Source organism: Helianthus annuus, chromosome 4 (genome assembly GCF_002127325.2).
Source record: "Helianthus annuus cultivar XRQ/B chromosome 4, HanXRQr2.0-SUNRISE, whole genome shotgun sequence".
NCBI lineage: Eukaryota > Viridiplantae > Streptophyta > Magnoliopsida > Asterales > Asteraceae > Helianthus > Helianthus annuus.
Window position 1 is genome coordinate 186,070,895 of NC_035436.2, and position 20,532 is coordinate 186,091,426.

At 33.4% G+C, this 20,532-nt stretch overlaps 2 protein-coding genes and 2 long non-coding RNA genes across 4 annotated transcripts; 1 reads left to right on the forward strand and 3 right to left on the reverse strand.

Moving 5' to 3' along the window:
• Positions 1 to 582: 582 nt before the first annotated feature.
• Positions 583 to 3,233, reverse strand: LOC110937514. The gene is made up of 4 exons (XM_022179945.2): positions 2,779 to 3,233; positions 2,405 to 2,714; positions 1,255 to 2,322; positions 583 to 1,170 (listed from the first exon to the last, which is right to left on the reverse strand). Exons 1-4 carry the CDS (start codon positions 3,231 to 3,233, stop codon positions 667 to 669), a joined length of 2,337 nt encoding a protein of 778 aa, XP_022035637.2. The 3' UTR covers positions 583 to 666.
• A 1,378-nt stretch (positions 3,234 to 4,611) lies between these two features.
• LOC110935155 lies at positions 4,612 to 5,230 on the reverse strand. Its single transcript, XR_002588911.2, has 3 exons — positions 5,041 to 5,230; positions 4,772 to 4,822; positions 4,612 to 4,632 (listed from the first exon to the last, which is right to left on the reverse strand). It is a non-coding gene; the product is annotated as an uncharacterized LOC110935155 (long non-coding RNA).
• Positions 5,231 to 11,515: 6,285 nt separating this feature from the next.
• On the reverse strand, positions 11,516 to 14,118 carry LOC110937512 (rho GTPase-activating protein 5). Its single transcript, XM_022179944.2, has 5 exons — positions 13,436 to 14,118; positions 12,762 to 12,882; positions 12,569 to 12,688; positions 12,255 to 12,485; positions 11,516 to 12,175 (listed from the first exon to the last, which is right to left on the reverse strand). Exons 1-5 carry the CDS (start codon positions 13,846 to 13,848, stop codon positions 11,765 to 11,767), a joined length of 1,296 nt encoding a protein of 431 aa, XP_022035636.1. The 5' UTR covers positions 13,849 to 14,118; the 3' UTR covers positions 11,516 to 11,764.
• Positions 14,119 to 18,551: 4,433 nt separating this feature from the next.
• LOC118491167 lies at positions 18,552 to 19,787 on the forward strand. The gene is made up of 3 exons (XR_004890671.1): positions 18,552 to 18,682; positions 19,200 to 19,252; positions 19,566 to 19,787. It is a non-coding gene; the product is annotated as an uncharacterized LOC118491167 (long non-coding RNA).
• The last annotated feature ends 745 nt before the right edge of the window (positions 19,788 to 20,532 follow it).

Below are 20,532 nucleotides of genomic sequence, written 5' to 3' on the forward strand. Positions count from 1 at the left end.
ACTAACAATATGAACTTCAAAAGATAATGACATAAAGTTTCAAAATTATCCCTAAACAGGAAATTTAATAAGAAATAAGAAAGAGTATACATATCAAAATACAAACAATACCAACAACGTTTAACTAACCTGTTTTGGTAGACGAACATTCCGAGTCCGAATTTCAAAAAAAATTGAGGATTCACCATGGGAAAATACAAACAATAAATCATTCAGAACATATATTACTAATTTAAAAAAGGGCTTTTTACATATTTCCCCCTCCTAAGCTGCCTTATTACGTATTTACCCAAACCAAAAAATCAATTACATATTTCCCCTTCCTAACTGATATATATTACATATTTCCCCTTTTCATTAAAATGACCCTTATTTATGACTATTTTACCCTTAATGAACTAGTAAATGAATATTTACATATTTCCCCACTGTAATATGTAAAATCAATTACATATTTACCCAATTTATGTATTATCACCCCAATTCTTATATAGTTCTTCGCCCCTATTTACAATGATAAAAACATAAAACCAAAAAGTACAAAACATAATTTCCGTTCATAATAATTTCCGTTCATAATAATGAAAACATAAAAATTTCCGGTCAAAAAACATAAATACGATACCAAAAATTCGAAATCAACCGCTCATCTTTGACTAATTACTTTCACGTCTTTTTTGTACTTTTTCCTCGTCCCCTTTTACTTGTTGAGGCTTGTTGAGTAGGATCTTCAGGTGCTGAGTTTTTGCATGTCTTTTCACGGTGTCCATACTCACCACATCGTGGACATTTTTGTCGTTTTTTAGGCTCGTCACCTGGTCTAATTCTGTTCTTTCTTGGTCTCCCAGGTGGACGTTTGATTGCAGGTGGGTATATCTTCTCTTCGTTATCTATATGCATCCATTGATCCTTTGTAGGCATTGGAGCAACTTCTAAAGCATAAGCTAATTTAAACTTCTCAATAGTATAAAATGGATCAACATACATGTCCCAGTTAACATCCCTTGTGAAAATAATAAAAGTTGTTGCATGCACACACGGGACACCTTTTACCTGCCAAACCCGACAAGTACACTTTCTCTCATCAAGGGAAACCTCCCAACGCTTGTCCTCGTATTTCACCTCAGCTCGATTTTCACCACTTCTACAAATTTCATATGCACCCAATTTCTACATACAACATTCAAAATATTAAAAAATCGTTAACCTACAATATATTTGAAATATATGTAAAAAAAGGAACATTATACGAACCTTAGAGATTTTGTCGAGGTAAGTCTTAGTTTTAGGTACTAAGGTACCCTTCCATTTTTTTGAAAGCCTCCTTTTTTTGTCAAATCGTACCATAATCTTCTCTCTAATGGAATCAAGTAATTCAAGAACCGGTTTATAACGCACCTCACCTATCCACGCATTAAATGACTCCGAAATATTATTTGTAACATAGTTACATTTTGATGTCTCCCCAAACCTACAACGACTCCATATCTTATTGTGATTCTCATTAAGATAAGTAAGTGCATCTTTATTTGCTCCAGCAATTTCATTTAACAGTCGATCATGCTCGTTTACACAATAGGTCTTTGCAGCTCGCCATAAATTTCTTGTGAATAAATCACCACGAAAACGCTTCTTGAAATTACTAAATAAGTGCCTAATGCACTCTCTATGCTCAACATTAGGGTAAACTTGTGTAATTGCAATGTCTAGACCCTTTTGCATATCCGATGATATAACTAGTCCATTAGGCGTACCGATTGCTTTCTTAAGTAACTCAAGAAACCATATCCATGAGTTCTTGTTTTCAGATTCAAGTACACCATAAGCCACCGGAAAAATAGAATTGTTACCATCAACACTATTAGCAGCGACTAGTACCCCATTAAACTTGCCTTTTAGATGGCATGCATCTAGAGAAATATAGGGACGACAACCAACAAGAAACCCCTTCCAACAAGCTAGTAGTGAAACAAAAAAGCGTAAAAATAGTTTCTTATTACCTTTAGTCTCAATGTCAACTTCGACAACGCTTCCCGGGTTTCGCCTTAATAGTTCCTCTTTAAAAGCATTCGTCTTTATGAACGAGTCTTCCCAATTCCCGTACAAATCACTATAAGCTTGTTCTTTACCTCGAAAGATTTTCATATAGGGTAGATCAACATTGAAATTTATCTTAACCCACTTGTGGAGTTCTTTAATTAAGACATCCCCATCGCATTTCAACTTATGTCTAAGCACACTTGCAACCCATCCTTGTGTTGCCACCTTATTAGCACCTTTGTTGCTTCTAGTACAAGAATGTGGTTCGACCAATTTCTTAACCTACAGAATTTTAATAAAAGATACATTTTATTAAAAATATTATTAGATTCTAATTTTAAATTAGTTATATCAATACACTTACCTCAAATGAAATTCCGTCTTGCATAACAGAAGCATGTATTCTCCATTTGCATTGTAAGTCACTACACCTTGCTGTGACCCGTGTAGGTTCACTTTTCTCACTAAAGTATGCAAATTCATTTATGATTGCATAATGGGACAACGCTCTTCTAAACTCTACCACATTTTCAAACGTGGAGTTAACTTTAATAGTTTCATACTTGCTGCTAACAGTTACCGGTTTGGAACTTGCATGCCCAACTTCATCATCTGTACTAAAAGTTACTGATTCATCCTCCTCATCTTCTTCATCATGAGCATCATCCGATTCCCTATAAAAAAGCATGTTTAAAATGTATCTAAACATATTTAAAATGTATCTAAACCAAAATTTACCTTTCTTGCACCGAGCTTGTCTCGACATTATTATTCATCGTCACATAAATGGTTAATTCTTTCTCAACTTCGTACATACTAAGCATCAATTTAAAGTTGTCATTCGAATCAACCTTCACAAATTTTTGCTTAGTAGCGTATTTGTCGATATAAAAAATTGAAAAGGATAGCTCCGGATCCGGAGGATAATGAGTGGCAACCTCTTCATTCAAATCATCAAAGTCGTATATGCAAGTGTCAATGTTAAGACATTTTTGAAAGCCAAAACAATAACGTTTTTTGTATGAGTTCTTAGCTAACCGAAAGTAACCTCCATATTTTAATTTTATCTTGTACTTAGTTGATCCTTGGCCAACAACATTCTCAAGCAATATTGGTGATTCTGCCCCATTCTCCCAAGTTGGTGTAAATGAATTATTTTCCATATCATCTTCCATAAAAAACACCTGATTCATATACAATAACACTTTAAATTTCACATACTAAATAAAACTAGCAGTTGGGTAATTGTTTAAACCTGAGATACACACACCACAATAATTATCATATTCGATCCAATTAACAAGTAAATACCTAGAAAGATTATAGAAAACAATGGTTCACTGTACAAAAGTCAAATACCATATTTTATATTATAAGATGAAAGTTGAGATAAAAGTTATGAATATTTGAAAGTAACTTGGTTCCCTACTCGTGTAACAATGTCAATGGTCCACTGTACAAAAGTCAAATACCCACATATGATTAATATTTGATTAAACCCTTAAGTGGAACGATGAACATATACATACCTGAAAGTTCAACGTCGAACTTGTGGGGGTAGGAGAAGAAAAGTCGTCGTGTAGGGTTTTGGAATATGAATTGATTATACGGTTAGCATTTACATTACACACATGAGTATTTGAGGGTAGTTAGGTAATTTCTCAAAAAAAAGGGAAATATGTAATTGATTTTATAGTTTGGGGAAATATGTAATAAGGAGGCTTAGGAGGGGGAAATATGTAAAAATCCCTTTAAAAAAAATAGTGACACAAAATTTAATAAGAAATAAGAAAGACTATACATCTAAAAACAAACAATACCAACAACATTTAACTAACCTGTTTTGGTAGACGAACATTCCGAGTACGAATTTCACAAAAGATTGACGGTTAACCATGGGAAAATACAAACCATAAATCATTCAGAACATATATTACTAACTTAAAAAAAATACTGAACAGAAATGATAAAATTAAATATTACAAACTTAAAAAAGATTAAAAAAACTATAAAATTTAACTAACCTCTTTTGTTTGAGGAATTATCGGAGTCCGATTTTTATATAGGATCATAGTCATCAATCAACTTTAAAAACGTTTGGAGCGTTGTTTTAGGATTCATAACTGCAAAGGAATAAAGAAATTTTAAAAAAAATATAACGGTAACTTATTTATAGAAACAATGTCTAATTACAGAAACCGAGTTATAATTGATAATAGAAAAATTAACCTTAAAAACAGTAATGTGTTTATGGAAACAAAAACATCTTTAGAAAGAAATTAAATGTATCTTTAAACGTAAATAGAAAAACTCATAATTGACAAAACTAACAATATGAACTTCAAAAGATAATGACATAAAGTTTCAAAATTATGCCTAAACAGAAAATTTAATAAGAAATAAGAAAGAGTATACATATAAAAACAAACAATACCAACAACATTTAACTAACCTGTTTTGGTAGACGAACATTCCGAGTCCGAATTTCAAAAACAGTAAATAAATTTTTAACAAAACATCATTTCATATGAATCATGATGAAAAACAAACAATCTAATATTGTTTACATACCTTGACTATATGTCTAATGATCTACAAAAATATAAGAAGAACAACAAACATTAGCAGCTGCCAAAACAGTTTTCAACATCAAAAACATAACTTTTCTTGAATAAATTGAAGATCGAACAACATAAAGAAACAGTATTTAACCTTAATCATGTAGTTTTACCTTAAATCTTTTTATAGATTATTGATTAAATACACCTATAACATGTTCGATCTACATATAAAAAAAGAAAATTTATCAAAAATTGACATTAAACATTTACAATAAATAAATATCTACTATAGACTACATACCTGCAAATTATGTGGACATATCATTTACAATAAATAAATATCTACTAACATTTACAATAATAAATATCAAAAACCTAAAATACAGACATACACCACTCAACTAAAGCATCAAATAACCATTGAATACAATCAACTAACCTCGTTAACAAAAGGCCAGATCTTTGTAAGATGAGCATTAAGCCATGGCAACTTGAAAAATTGAACAGCAAAATCAGTCCCCAAAAATAGAAAGAGCATGAACAGAAAAAAAAACCAAGATAAATAAACAAAACTCAACTTCTATCTCTGTAAAAAAAACAACCCAAGAATAGTAAGAAATATTCATTGACAAAACTTCTTTTTCACGCCATATTCTAGTGATGTGCCCTAATTTTATAAAATTTTCAAAATATTTTTACATGCTGGTCAACAGTCTATTTGGAACGTAGAAGATCTGAAGAACATACATAAAATGAATATTATAAAAACAAAAATACTACACAAAATCGCAAACCTAGTTACTGAATCGTTAGAATTTCGAATTTTCCGACAAATTGCTGGACAATTCAAACATAAAAAAATTGTATGGATCAGGTAAGTTAAATATCAATAAAAACTCTAATGATAGAAAAAACCCTAATTAAAGGAAAATATGAATGATACAACATGAATCTGCTCAAATCGATGGACGATTCAAATGATTCAGCCAAGTTTGTATGGATTGTATTACAAATAACATTAAAAGAAGATTTAATGGCGAAAAAATAAGACCTCATTTGCAAGAACGAACCTGATATATGGTGATTTAAGAAGAAAATGTGGCGATGATCGATAGATGATATCTAGGGTTTAAGAAAGAGACAGATTGTGTTTAAAATAACAAAGAAAAATCAAAGACAGAAAAGAAAATTAACATACCTATGCTTGTTCGGTGAAGAAGGAAGAACCAGATTAGAGAAAAATAGATCTAGGGTTTCAAAAAAGTGAGGATGTGAACAATTGTTGTTTGGAAAAGTTGATATATAAGATCCATTAACTTGACCCGATTATAATTCGGATCCCGTGTCCAATTCTCAAACCATCTAATATTGTGTCTTCCCTCCCAAAATCATCATCTCCTCAACCATAGGATGCCACATCATCAAAATAGCTTTACCATTCAAGGACACATAGCCCACATCATCTCATTTATTAATATATATAGATTATGACAATACATAATTTAAAGTTTAAAAATATTGAAATCACGTACTTATAAATATTAAAAAAAATAATTAACTAAAGATTAAATAAAATAAGTACTCATTGTATAATTCGTTCTACTTGGTAAAAGTTAAACTAATGAAAATACAGAGAAAATAAAGAGTGCAAGAAGCTGCAAATTGGCCCTTTGAGAACCATAGTGGTGGACCTTGGGCTCCGACTGTCTTCTAGCAACGACACAACCCTTCGGGGAAGTGGTATCAACTCACATACCAAGGAACATCGGCTCCATCTTCTGTTTCCAATTTTCTGCCCTCGCACGAAAGTTGGGAGCGAGAGAGAGAGAGAGAGCGCGACGACCAAAGGATTTGATTGGTCGGAAAGGGAGTGAGTGGGTTTCTAAATGAGACTCCTCTGTACCATTCAATGGTCCACCCATCTTCCTTGACGTCAACCCGCGCGTTACGGCGGGATGATGATAATAAATGTATTTAGTATCACTATATGAGAAACGAAAATTTTCAAGTTTATGCAAAACGTTTTGACCCGTGCCAAAAGATGTTAACCGCGTATTTTGTTACATTTGTCGCATTGAATAGTCAATCTCAATAAATAAGTAAAAACATGGCCAAACAACAATCAAATGGATTAGAATTTTAACCAAAGAAACCATTAAATTCTAATAAAACCAACACTTAAATCTTTCACATGCATAGATACTTGAACAAAAGAATTGCATATTGATATTAGGAGGCTAAAGATTATCTATACCTTCGGACAATCAAAAAAGATTTCGAACTGCATAACATTAATTTGTTGTTTTTTCTATCAACGTAACATTTTATACATTATAATTATAATACAATATAAAATAATCACAAACCTTAGAAAGTTAGCAATACTAACTCAGTTGGTTTATATTTGCGAAAATTTGTTTTGAGTTTTTTTTTTTTTTTTTTACATTCACACATATTGTTAATTTATATTTATATTTTAATAATACTCCATATATGTATATTATCTTAACTAACATGTCAATACAACAACAAAGCCTAACAGAATCAACATAAAAAAATTATTCCGAAAACAATAATCGGGTTAATCAAACTTGATCGATTCTGATCAAGGAGCAAGGGTTGATCAAACAACTTGATTCTAAATAATCAAGTCCGTTTGATTGGTGATTTACTATTTCTCTTGATTTTCGATTCAAACACGAAAACATGTTCACGTTGCCTTGTTGAAGATTATATCTTACAAAAAGAATTAATATAAAATCACTCTCTGTATACAGATTTAAAAAAAAAAAAAAATTCAAAATCTATCTGATGAAAAACTTGTACTGTCCAAACATTGGTTCTTTTGGCTTTTGAATTAAAAACTTTTTGTTGAAACACAATTTGCAAACAACAAATGCTTTTTAAAGTTTAAGTTTATTCAATTCAATCTTTAAAACTCCAAGAATTATGACTCAACCTTCTAAAAACAAAAAACTTTTACGTGATTAGTATCGTGATCACAGTTTGTGCAGAACCCTTATGTTTGGTATGAAAAATTAACGCATATCGGAATCGAGACAACAATTCAACAAAATTTAAAACCAATGGCATAGAATTTAAGCGTCTGAATCGGAATGTTACCCTAATATCAATTCAAGAAGGATAATAACAACCTTTATAGAAAACGCATATGATTGAGTTGATCTTGAACAAAATTTAAGTGGCAGACTATAAATCGATGCGTCAAGGAATGCAAGTGACAATTATACAAATTATATCAAAATATCAACGAAAACGATACATAAAAAGAGCGTTAAATGAAGATAAAGTGGCAAATGATTGATGAATCATCAAGGAATTCAAGTTCACCAAGGTATGAGTCGATTAAATTCATAGGAATGATAAAGGAGACATACATGATAATGGCGGGGGTGAAGATTCCGACGGTTATGTAGGCCCCCGATGCCGTTTGTGAAGGAAATAAAGATGAATGGAATTTGCAAAAGGACAACGTGATTCCGAAACGTTGGATTTGTTGTCAGTTTGAAGAAAGGTGAAAGGTGAAAGTTATATGATATCGGTTTTCGTTTTTGAAAAAGGACATGAAGATTTTCTTTGGAACGTTAAGTTGCAAGTTGTGATGTTTGGGTGGTTAAAGTTGTAAGTTTATTAAGTTTGAAGCGGTGGGTTGAATGTTTGGATAAGGATGTGACCCTTTGACTCAACAGGGTATATATTATTAACTTTGAATCTGAAAGTTTGGTTTATGATGGTTGAAAGTTATTAAATTTATTTTTACAGAATATAATATAACTTTGAGTAACTTTTTACCCGAAGTTGTTGAATGTATGACATCATGTTTTTTTCAATGCATTTTGAATACATGAATGAATCGGTGCAATTTTTAAATGATTTGGTGGCTTTAGAACGAAGGGGTGTGATGGTGCTATGAGGCACCCATACATAATAAAATGTAAGGGTGTGAGTAAAATGAACTAATGGATGTGACTTTTAAACAAATCACACATAACCCAAGTTGGTAATTGTATAAGAGTATAATGTAATACATATAATTTTTCAAACGATGTGACTTTTAAATGAAAGACATGACTCAAGTTGGTAATTATATAAAAGTATAATTTGAAATGGTTCTGCTAATTGTTTGATGTCTGACTCATGAGAGATCCAGGTAAAGCAAATATCTACAAGTATTAAATACAACATTCATCAGTTTCTTTAAGTTAATAAGATGTTATCTGTTTATAGAACTTCAATGTAGACTTTGTCTCTTTAATTGGGGAGTCATGGAACACTTTTGGAGCAGTAAGATATTATATGTTATTTTAATACTTAAACTTTTTTTAATATTAATCTTGATGTCTGTCATTTTGTTTTTGATCCAAGCAATATATGATTTTCTCATATATCAATGACAACGACTATGATTTTCACAAAATACAATAAGTTTATTTATTAATTTATAATTTTGTTCTGCTGGCAATGCATTCAAGTAAAGGGTCACTTAAACCAGTATAGTTTCAGTTGGCCACCGTTATCTCTTGTTGGTGCTGTTGACAAATACCATGTGTCAGATATTTACTTGAATTTGTTAGAATTAGACTCTATGCATAACAAAAATCATACACCGACTTTTGTTTCATATTAAAAGCTAGATGTAACCGGTTGATATATATATATTTAATAGTACAGACATAAATAAGGTGAATTAAAATGTTTTTCAACTTTTAAAAAAGAAATTCAAATGTGGACTTCCTCGAGAACTTGTTGCACATTCTGTCGAGGGATGGAAATGATGGCCATTATAGCCTTGTAAAGTTATTCTTAGGGCAGGCGGGGTGGGAGGAGAATTCCTCCGTGATGGATTTCTTCATGCGTGATAACAACGAACACACCACCCCCACCCCTCAATTTCCACGTGTTAAACTTAATTTGTGTGATAAACCTCACGCGTGATGTGATGGCCGTTTGAAAAGGTTGTGAGTGATGGGTATTGTAGGGTGCTGTGACTGATGACCATTTCCACTAAAAAGGTTGTGAGTGATGGAATAATGATTGCACAATTGAAAGTATGGACACGTGTCAGTACATTACTGGACACAAATTTGCGAGGTGTTACAAAAGTAAAAAAGTGTTGGGGTTAAATTGTAAAAGATGAAAAAACTTTGGGTTAAATGAAAAATAATCAAGGGGTTAAATTGCAAAAGGTGAAAACTTTTGAATTAGAAGTGAAAAATCAAATTAATCAAAGAGGTTAAATTAATAAAGATTGAAACTTTAGACTTAAATTGTCAAGTATTGAAACTTTAAGGTTAGAAATGAAAATTTCATTTTTTTTTAAAAACTCCCAAAACCAATAATACAACTACTTTATGCATAAACATGTTGGTTATTTATAGTTTTGTAATTTGTAATAACTATTTGATTATAATAAGTTTTTTTAGAGTAAACTCTACCATGTGAGGTGATGTTACATCTTGTCATATATTATTTCTCAATTAATTAGTTCTGATACACTGCTTTTATGAGTAGAGCTCTTATATCACAAAGTGTTATTTAGGAAAGTATAAGACCAAGAGATGCACCTAAGGGGGTGGTGATCACTCGCAATTTTTTTCTTTAGGATTTTTACACTGTATGATTTGGTGCAGTTCATAAATCTAATTAAGTAAGCTGGACTCTGCTCATCTTATTATTTGATCCTTATGCTTGTGCAGAATGGAACTTTGGGTAAATATTTTTCTAAAATTCCATAAATATATTTTGATATTAGATAAAACAATAAATTATACTCGATTAAGGGATTTCATACTTGGTTAAAATATGTTCCAAGAAGTAGTTTTAGAACAAATGATGGTCATATTTCAAGGTCTGTCTCTCATTCTTTGAATCTTTTAATTTAAATTATTTCAACTGGGAATGGAAAAATTCGACGCTCAACTTAGTGGAAAGTAGATCCATCCTTGATCCTTTAGTGTGAACAATTGCAGGAGGGCTGCACTTTCTCATTTTCTACAGATTCATGGTCTTGTGTTAGAGGTGGCGTGTAAGGTTTTTTCGGTCAGTGATCTAAGGATATGGAAATTAAGAAAACCCAGGAGGACATCTGTTCTATGAAATGGGGTCAATTGGGCTCCAAAAAAGGTAATTTCTTTTTGTGCAGCGCGCGATGCAGAATCATCTCTCAACAAGGGTGGAGCTGAGTAAAAGTGGTGTGCCAATTGCTGAAGCTTGTGTTTATTGTTCTGAGTTATCAGAATAATAGGATCACGTGTTATTACTGCCATGCTCATTGCCAGCTGAGGTTTGGTCTCGAGCATCTCGGTGGTGCAACACTTCATCTACACAGGTGGTGAAACACTTCATCTACACAAGTTGCTCAAGTTGCGTCGGTTGTAGACATGCTTAATATACCAGCAATATCTTCCGAAACGGTGACACTCAAAGATTGCCCGTATGATATATGGATAAGATGCCTGACATATATGGATAAGATGCCTGACTTACTCGGCTAGGGAAGAAATCAGAAAAACTAGAAACCATATAGGTTGACGCCACAAATTCCATCCCCAAAAACCATATTTTGACTGCACTTCAACGATATTAACTGTACTTGAACAGTTAGATAATCATAGTAGATGATAACATCACTGTTCTCATCCCTATTGCAGAACCATACATGAGATTTTCATCTCATACGTCATAGGTCATAAATAAATCTAAGGACCCGTCCAGGGTGGCATATTTGGTGTGGTTTTAATATCTAATTGCTTTCGTATTTTTTGCTAGTTTCTTACTAGCTCTTCTTATTTTTTTTTAAATTGTTGTTCCAAAAAAAAGTGCGTTTAAAGCACATGCGTTTTATGTTGGTAGGACGTAAAATAAAAGTAAACGTGAATAGACAATAATAGTAGTAGTGGTTGTAGTAGTAGTATGATACGATATACAATCATTGGCTACATTGTATGGTTAGTACTTGGTACAAACAAAACATTACAAGACTCTCAGACTAACATTATTAACGAAATCAAACCAAACCAAACCAAACCAAGCTAAACTTAATCACGATCTGCAAATGCTATAACTAACAAGCACTCGCCGATCTCACATAACAAAACTAATATAAAACACAGAAAAAAAGTTATAAAATAACCACCCTCTAGTTAAGTATCTACAGCAGCGCTCCGGTTCTTCTTACCATTTTTACTCAACTGGAAAACAGGATGTCTGCATAGTCTCCTCACTCCTTTCTTCAAACTCAACTTTTCCAATATCCCCTCCTCCGCCACCACCTCCTCCTCCTGTTTTGACTGGTGGTAGACCGGTGAATTCTTCGCGGATATGTATTCACATTCTACAACTGATCCGCTTTTTCTTGGAAAACTCCAAAATTTCTCATCCTTTTCACTTCCTATTCTGTTTAAAGATTCAGGTTGCTCTATTTTGGTATCATCTTCACATGAAGAAATCATTTGAAACGATTCTTCTCTTCCTCGTAGGGTTTTGATTACAAGTGTTTTGAGAAAGTTCATCACTTGAACTGCATGAATCAACGCAGTCAAAGGATCCGCCATCTACAATTAAATAATTCGGTGCTTGAAGTCGTTTGTTTTGAAGCTTTTTATTAAATGAAAAGATATTAATCAAGCGCACCTGAGTCATGTTCGGGGCAAAAACCATAGCAATGTTGCGTGCGTTCATTTTGTTTCGTGGTTCGTGTTTTACAACATCTGCCATCAAATTAATAGCCCAATCAAGAAGTGCAGCCTCTGTTTGAGGAAGAGATTTCACAAGTGTGGTGCATTCTTCTTCTGTGTTGCAGTGCATTACTTGCTCGGGTGTTAACGAATCAAGAACACCCGTAGGTAGTTCTCTAAACCATGCCTGTATTTAAAAAACATAAATCATCTTCATTGTCTAATAATTAATTAAATAAATATATAAATATCATGAGGATACCTTACTACCTTAATCAATCCAGCTAAACAATGAACATCTATCCCATGTGGGACAAACCCTTTATTAAGCTGCTTCCTAACATCTTCTTCTTGGCTGTTTTCAGCATTTATTCTAAATATTCCTTCTGCCTGTACCCGATACATAAAATTAATTTAACATTAAACGACTATAAAAAAACTAATATTACAAACCAAGTATTACTTGAAGGCCGCCTCCAGCATATAACCGCTTTTGCATCATTAAAAGTATTGTCGGCACGCTATTCCCTCTCTCGTCATAAGAACATTGCATCGACTCCACAGACACTCCAAACACGCGTATACTGTTTCAAATCAGATTCATTTACTCAACTAACACTACACCAATTACCAAAAACAAGAATAAAATTTCAAGATTGACTTGGAAGAAAGTAATAATCCACTTTAGGTAATCAAGAATCATTTCCCATCTGTAAAGCCTGTTCCTTTCTTCCTTTGCAAGTACAAAAACAGTAAAAAGTGACTAAATGCACAAATTAACAAGGAATCTTTCCAACAAAACTTTCAATCAACCTTTCTTGATTCCCAAATCATCATCAACTGTTAAACTGAAGTATACCCTACTCAACTGTTAAACTAAACTATACCCTAAACTAAACTATACCCTACCCCCCCCCCCAACCCCTAAAGCAAGATTATTAGCATCTAACTGTCCTTTTCAACTATACAAAAAAAATGAATTGTTTCAACCACTCCTTTGGCCAAATTCAACCAAAATTAAATAAAGAGACTTGCCAATTCAAGAAAAAATAATCAAACTCATACCCAGATCCAAGACATTTCTATGCAATCAACAATTTCAAGATAAAATAATAATAATAAGAAGAAGAATAGTACCTTGCACTAGGGGGTTTAGGGGGTACTTCGGGTTGAAGTTCAACCGGCAAACCAAGAAACCCATCAAACCGATCAAACGTCACATGAGACACATGTTGAACATCAGTAGGAAGACCAATATCCAACGATGAAGTGTCGGAAGAACCATCATCGGAATCATCAACAGTGCACGTGACAATAGACTTACGAAGTGTAGCCAATAAGAGAGCTAAAACCGTATAGTTATTGGACTGAGGCTCATGGTCTGGGCTAATGAAGGGGGTGATAATTGGGTTGTCGTGAAAGTATGAATAATCTTGATAAAAAGAGTCAACGTCAACGTCTCCGGCGCCGGAGAAAGACGGTTGGTGAAAGAAGGCGGCGGTGGGCGGTGGAGTTCCGGCGTAAGATTTGGATCTAAAAAGCTTCGTCATGTGGTTGTTAATTATTATATGTTGTTTGTTAATTCATACTGAATTGCACAACAACAAATGATGGTTGAGAGTTTAGAGGAAATGAAAGAAAACTTAAAGGATTGATGAATGGGAGGTGGTGGTGTTATAATAGATATGGTGATATGGAAAGTGACAACTATATAGTATATAACCTTTATTTCTGTATGTGTAATATTTTTTTTTTGTCAATAATATTGAATGTGTGAGTGTGAGGGTACAATTTATATAAGATTGTGATTTATCTTTTTATGTGTATTTTAATTTAGTTTTGATTTGGTTTATTTTAATAATGGATTTTGGGGAAATCCATGAAAAGATGGAAGGAAGAAAGGTGGTAGACCCGTGAATGGAAAGAGGGAGGGGACAATACGGAAGCCTAAGTTTTGGAAGGTTTTGTGTCACTTCCAATTTCTTTATATCCATGGGACAAACTCTGGGGTTACATGTTCTTTGATCTATTAATATATGTGATTTCAAGGATTTTGGTTCACTGAAATGAATGAACTCCCAGGAACTAAGTGGTGAGGTTTCAACCCTATTATGGGATCCTTATTAGCTCTAACCTTGCGCACCCTCTTTCCTCTCACCTCTCACTTGGGTGTAATAGTATATATTATGGTTGTAAAAATCGTACTTAGCCTTCGATTAGTCGTTAATTAATCACTAGTAGGAGGTTCACTGAGTAATTTTAATCTAATCGGCCAATTAATACTAGGTGGTCAATAGTGGTCAACTCTGGTTCTAATTGTCCAAAAATTGGCGGCAGTCTAGCAATTCCGGGCAAAATCTGTAAATTCTGACCAGATTCCGGTCAAACCTATAAATTCTGAAATTAATTGTCTACTTTAAACTAAGGGTTGAATATGGTGTTAAAAATGTATACCTTGTAAGTGCAGCTCTTGCTGGGTAACTGTGTTTTATCAATTCTGGTCAACAAAGTCAAAGGTTCAAGTCATGATGGAGTCCGAATTTGTTAGGTTTGCCCTAGCCTATATATATGTGTGTATAGGTTAGACTAAAAAAAGTTTTGTGCAACGCTCAAAACCCCCAGCCATCATCCATCAGTGTGTACACATTCTAGTGAGAAAGTGACTATGTGTTAATGAGAGAGAGCTAGGTTTAGATCTTTGTAATCTAAACCAGCTTATAGATGATGTATACTCTTTCGTTTATGTAATATGTGATAACTAATTCAATAATAAAGAGATTCATCTTCTACAACTTTCTATCTTGTTCATATTATGATGTTTCGCGTCCTGAATCAAGTGCAATGTTGATGTTCGTCATCGATCCAGTGCTTTCACAGTGGTATCAGAGCCAGGTTACCAATTTGGAATGGTCTAGCCGCCTTCCAAATCACCATTGCTCTTGATTTGATGTTTGTTTCCGCCAAACATCATGAAGACGTGAAGTTTTTGGTCCATATATGAAGAAATTCGAGCTGTTTTGGAGAGAACTGCTGGGTTTTTTGGTAGATCTAGGGTTTTGATCTGAAAAAGGCTCTGTCCAGATTTCTGTAAGTGTTAAAAGTTCTAAATTTATTCAGTCCGAACTTGTTCCTTCCGGATTATCAGTGACCATGTGTGAAGTCATGTATAAGTAGATAGTTCCAGATTACTCACTCTTACAACAGTTCTCCGGGTTTCGAGTGCCCGGGTTAATCAATAAACTCTATTTTCTGAGTTTATTAAATGAAACACCAAAGAACTTTTCCGGGTTTGATAAGTTAAATAAAACAGTGAGTCCGAGTTTTGATAAGTTACCAGTTTCAGGAGTAATGTTCCAACAACAACATTGTCCAGGATTATCAAAACAGCTAGTCTCTAGGTTTATATCACTGTTCCGGGTTTTGTTGAGGTTTATCTGTTGTCTAGGATTCCATAACAACAACTATTCTCTGGATTTTTGTTGTTCTGAGTTTATTACTCATACAATTGTCCAGGTTTGTTAACACAAGCACAGTTTGGTACTAGTTTAAGGTAACTTCAAACTGTCCGAGTTTATAGTCATTATCAAGCCTAGTCTGAGTTTGTTTCGTTTAAAATCTAGTCCGAGATTATCCTTAAGTGTTGTCCGAGTTTGAGTTATTTAAACTGTTTTGTATTTAACCCTTGACAACTATTTTCGGGTTTGTCTGTCAAACCTGTTTGTCCGAGTTATTGACCCAGTTAACTGTTGTCAGGGGTTCTTTAACATTGTTTCCGGGTTTCCTTTTAATTGAAACAAAACGATAACTGTTTCCAAGTTTATGAATGAACAACAGGTGTCCGGGTTACTAACTCAAAGGATTTCCGAGTTTTAGTTCAGATAACAGTTTTCCGGGTTTCTTAATGTTTAAATGGTTATTCTGGGGTTCCTTATAATATTCAAACAGTTGATAAAGTCTTTAAAATTCAACGCAGTTCGGGTTTAACAGAACAGCCTTTCTGGATTTGTTCTTTGATTTCAGTCTGGGTTATTGTTTTTCAAAATGATTCCGGGGTAAAAAGTTTCTTCTGGGGATTAATAGTTTATTCCTTCCGGGTTTATTCCTCCGCACGATATAAGAGTTTCGGGGTTAAGAATTTGGGTTTATTAAAATCAACAACAGGTCCATGTCTTTTAAAATCAGTTTTTTGTTTTTTGGGTTTCTCGGTGTTCTAAAGGTCCGGTTTGTTCGTTTTCACTCCTGTTCTCCGAGTTACTCTTTTCGGGTCCGGGTTTATGGATTCAGTTGGACCAGGTTTACATCTTTCAGGATTTATCAAAGTATATAAACAAAACACCGGGTTTATACTTTCATTATATTCAAATCGCAGTCAAACAGAAACCTATAGACACTTTTTACTATCAACATCCTTTTTGTGATTTCATATTTCTTGTTTTTATCTTTGATTCAGGACTTAATCCTCATCAAGAAGCACTGTTCAGATGATCTGATCCGAGGTTTCAAAAGCTTCCGGGTTTTACGAGTTTCGAGTTTTCTAGAATTCCGGGTTACCTAGGGTACCGGATTTTTAGCGAAGTTTAGAAGCTTGTGTAGTTCGGAAGTTCCGAGTTTTTCTAATTATTCCGGGTTACCTGGGGTACCAGATAATTAGCTAAGAGTCGGAAATTTGTGTAGCTCGGAAACTTAAAGTCAGTTTTGGATTATTGTAAAAACTTTCAGGGTACCTATGTTGTCCGGATTAAGTGAGGATGAGGTGCAAAAAAAAGGCATGAAAATGTCAAAATTTCATTTTTCATAAATGATGGATTTTGATAAGTAGAGTGTTTGGGAAAATTTTGGTGATGAAAATTTTTCCGTGAATTTTTGTTCAGTAACGGTGGTCCATGGTTATTTACAAGATTCTCGGTGTTAGAATGTGGTTCTTACTAGAGATTCGTGTAACAAATTGAGACTATTATCGAGCATTAGAGGTGAATAAAATAAGACTTTATTGGACTTTGACAGTTTACAAAGAAATAGGAGGAGTAAAAATTTCTTATTTTCTTTGTAAATCTAAAGCTTGTGCGTAAAAAGGCTCGTGTGTGTGGAGTTTTGTCACGTGTGTTTGTGTTTTTAATCAAGTATTGACGTGATGAAGTTGATTTCTCGAGTGACGACTTGTTAAAGATTGAGCCTTATAAAGTTGCTATTTAGAGTAGAGAAGATTGGTTTCTTGGTCCCTCTTCCAAAATGGTTGCTAGTCTGTTCTCGAAATAATATGGTGCTTTCTTGATTTGAGGGGAAGATCAGCGATGAAAGTCATCGGGGATTCAATGGATTCGTGAATATAGGAGATTGATTAATAAAGATACATGACGAAATGAGATCGTACACGAGGATAGTATGATGGTTCGCGCTAACTTGATTCGGGAGTAGTTTCAGGGGGAGGATCTACGATGTTTGATGTTGGATTCTTCAGGTTTGGGAGTATAGTAGCTATCTGCTGGGCGATCATTGCCGCCTTTTCAGCATCCTGAGTGGCGTCACAGGGAGGAGGCATCTTGAAGTAATAGCTATAGTGAAATCGAATAAGTGCGATTCATAGAATTGTCATAAGTTTAAAACATCATCGCGTAGTGAAAATCTTGTCTTGGTATTTGTTCAAAAGTCTTGTTCTTGTATTTATGAAAAAATTGTGTGTTGTGGATTTTGTTTTGAAATAAGAAATGCTTGAAAATAAACTTTTGTTATGTTTTTGGATGAGAAATACAAACCAAGTTAATAGCTTGTGTTATAAATTCTTTACCTTTTAAAAATTTATAATTATTAAGATAAATTTTTTTTAATTTATTTTTTAAAAATAAAGAAACTCTGTGCATAAAATTTGAAAATTCTCATCCAAATGATAAAAAAATTTTGAAATTATGAAAGACAAAAGATAGTATCTGAAAATGAAATAGGTTTACAAAGTGTTGTGAGATGAATTGAAATTTGTTTTGATTGCTGGGAATAAAAGCATATTTGTAACACCCCGATATTTATTTACTTATTTTAAGTACTAATTACGGGTGTAAAATGTTAGAAAGAAAATGTAATGGATAAAATTTAAATTAACTAAGTTATTTGGATAGACTAGTTAGAAAGAAATGGGAAGTTTGAGATAAAATGAACACACACTAAACTAGAAGGGTTAAAGATGGATTGTTATAAGTAAAATACATAACATAAAAAAATTGAAAAGAAAAAGAATGGGGATGGTGATGGTGGTCGACGACCAGGAGGCAAAAGAGGACAAAACCCTTGTTCATCCAATTAAAGCTTAAATTATGCATATTAGAAGGATTTTGGGTTGTTTCCTTGTTGCATGATACATAATCTTCATCCTCAAAACAAGTCCTAAGCAAGGTAAGCCTTAATTTTGGTTTTTGATTAAAACCCATATAGTGGTTAGAAAGAATTGGTGTAAATGATTGAGATTAGAATGAATAGGTGAAGAAATCACTATGTTGAAGTTGAAATTATATGTGTTTTTGATTGTCTTGATGAATTGGGGTAAAACCCATTTGAATGAACATGATGATATGATGATGGAACTTGAAATTGTCAAGAATTTAGTTTAGGTTAATGTATAGTATGATAAATGGTAAATTTTGGTAGTTAATCATGATGTAGATGCAATGGTAAAGTGATTTTGTTGGTTATAATGGTTCTTGATATGAATTGGGAAAAAGTATGCTTTAATTGCTTGTACCCATGGCTGGAAATCTTGTACGCACGCCATGTGTTCGATGAAATGTCTAAATAGTGATGAAATAGTTATGCATACATAATGCGTTGCAAGAATGTGTAGTATATGAAATGGATGAATAAGAATGATATAAATTAAGGATGATCATTTAAGAATGTTGGTTTGGAATTGTAGGATTGAAAGAAGGCGACTCGAGTCAACCGGGACGCAAACAAGACAAGACAAAAGTAAGTTTAATACTTATTCAACTAGTAGGAAATATAGATATTAATGTTTGATTGTGCATTAATGTTGTTTTGTGATATTGATGGTATGTTGGTATGATCATTCCGTGTGAACGGGTCGAATTAATGAAGAATGTTAAAAAGTTAGACGGGTCTTGGATCAAGTCTTAGTGTGTGAACTTGGTTTGATCATAAAGACCCGTTAGATGGAAAAGTATGAATGATTGAAAAAGGATGATAATTGATGAAATAAAAGAATGATTATGTTTAGATTATTGTTGTGTATACTTTAGTTGACTTGTTAAGAATGTTGTAGGTAAATAGTCTCATGGAGCAGTCTTGGACCGGATGAACGAACACACATACTGCATCATTTATATGCTTCCGCTCATCGAGTTCAAAAAGGGGTGTTAGTGTCTTTTGTTGATGGATGTTTTTAATGTGATGTAAATGTTACAACTTTTATTTCTTTTGGAAACTTGTCGTAGATTTTAGTTTGAATGATGGTTGTTAAAAACAGGGAAACGCTAATACTACGAATGAGTCATGCCCAAATTTTGTTAAATTAGTATGTTAATATTATTATATTCGTATATGGAATAAGGGTGTTTCAATATTACCGAAGGTAATATGGTGGAATAGCGTCACAAAAGTCGTAGTGTTTAGAAATTGTTCGACATGATCACGGTGGATAGGTCTTCATAATGTTTCGAGAAGATATGCTTTAGCCTATAAGTGGACACTCACCCTAAGAATTCCCAGGTAAGAGTGAATGGTCCGAAAATGTGGATTTGTACGAACACTCTACCCTTAGACAGAAAACTCGGGGTACAGGTATCCACCCTTCAAGATTGCATATGTTCACATTATTAAAACCCAAGATTTCAATGAAAATGTTTGAGGAAAACATTTTGAGAAACCTTTTGATAAAAATTGTTTGAGATAAATAGGTTGAGAAACATTTCGACGAAAACGTTTGAGAAAACATTTTGAGAAATATTTCAATGAAAATGTTTGAGAAAAAACATTTTGAGAAACACCTTGTGACACAAAGCCTAAGGGTTTAGGATAAATCATCTAAGGTTAGATGATTTGTAAGTCACAGAGTAGTTGTGGTCTAGTTAACTATAAAGAGACCCTTTGGTGGTCTAGTTAAAGAGATCATTCGTCGATCTAGTTAAAGAGATCATGTGTTGATCTAGTTAAAGAGACTCTTTGGTAGTTTAGTTAAAGAGAATGTTCGTCGATCTAGTTAAAGAGGTGTAACACCCTAAAATATAAAT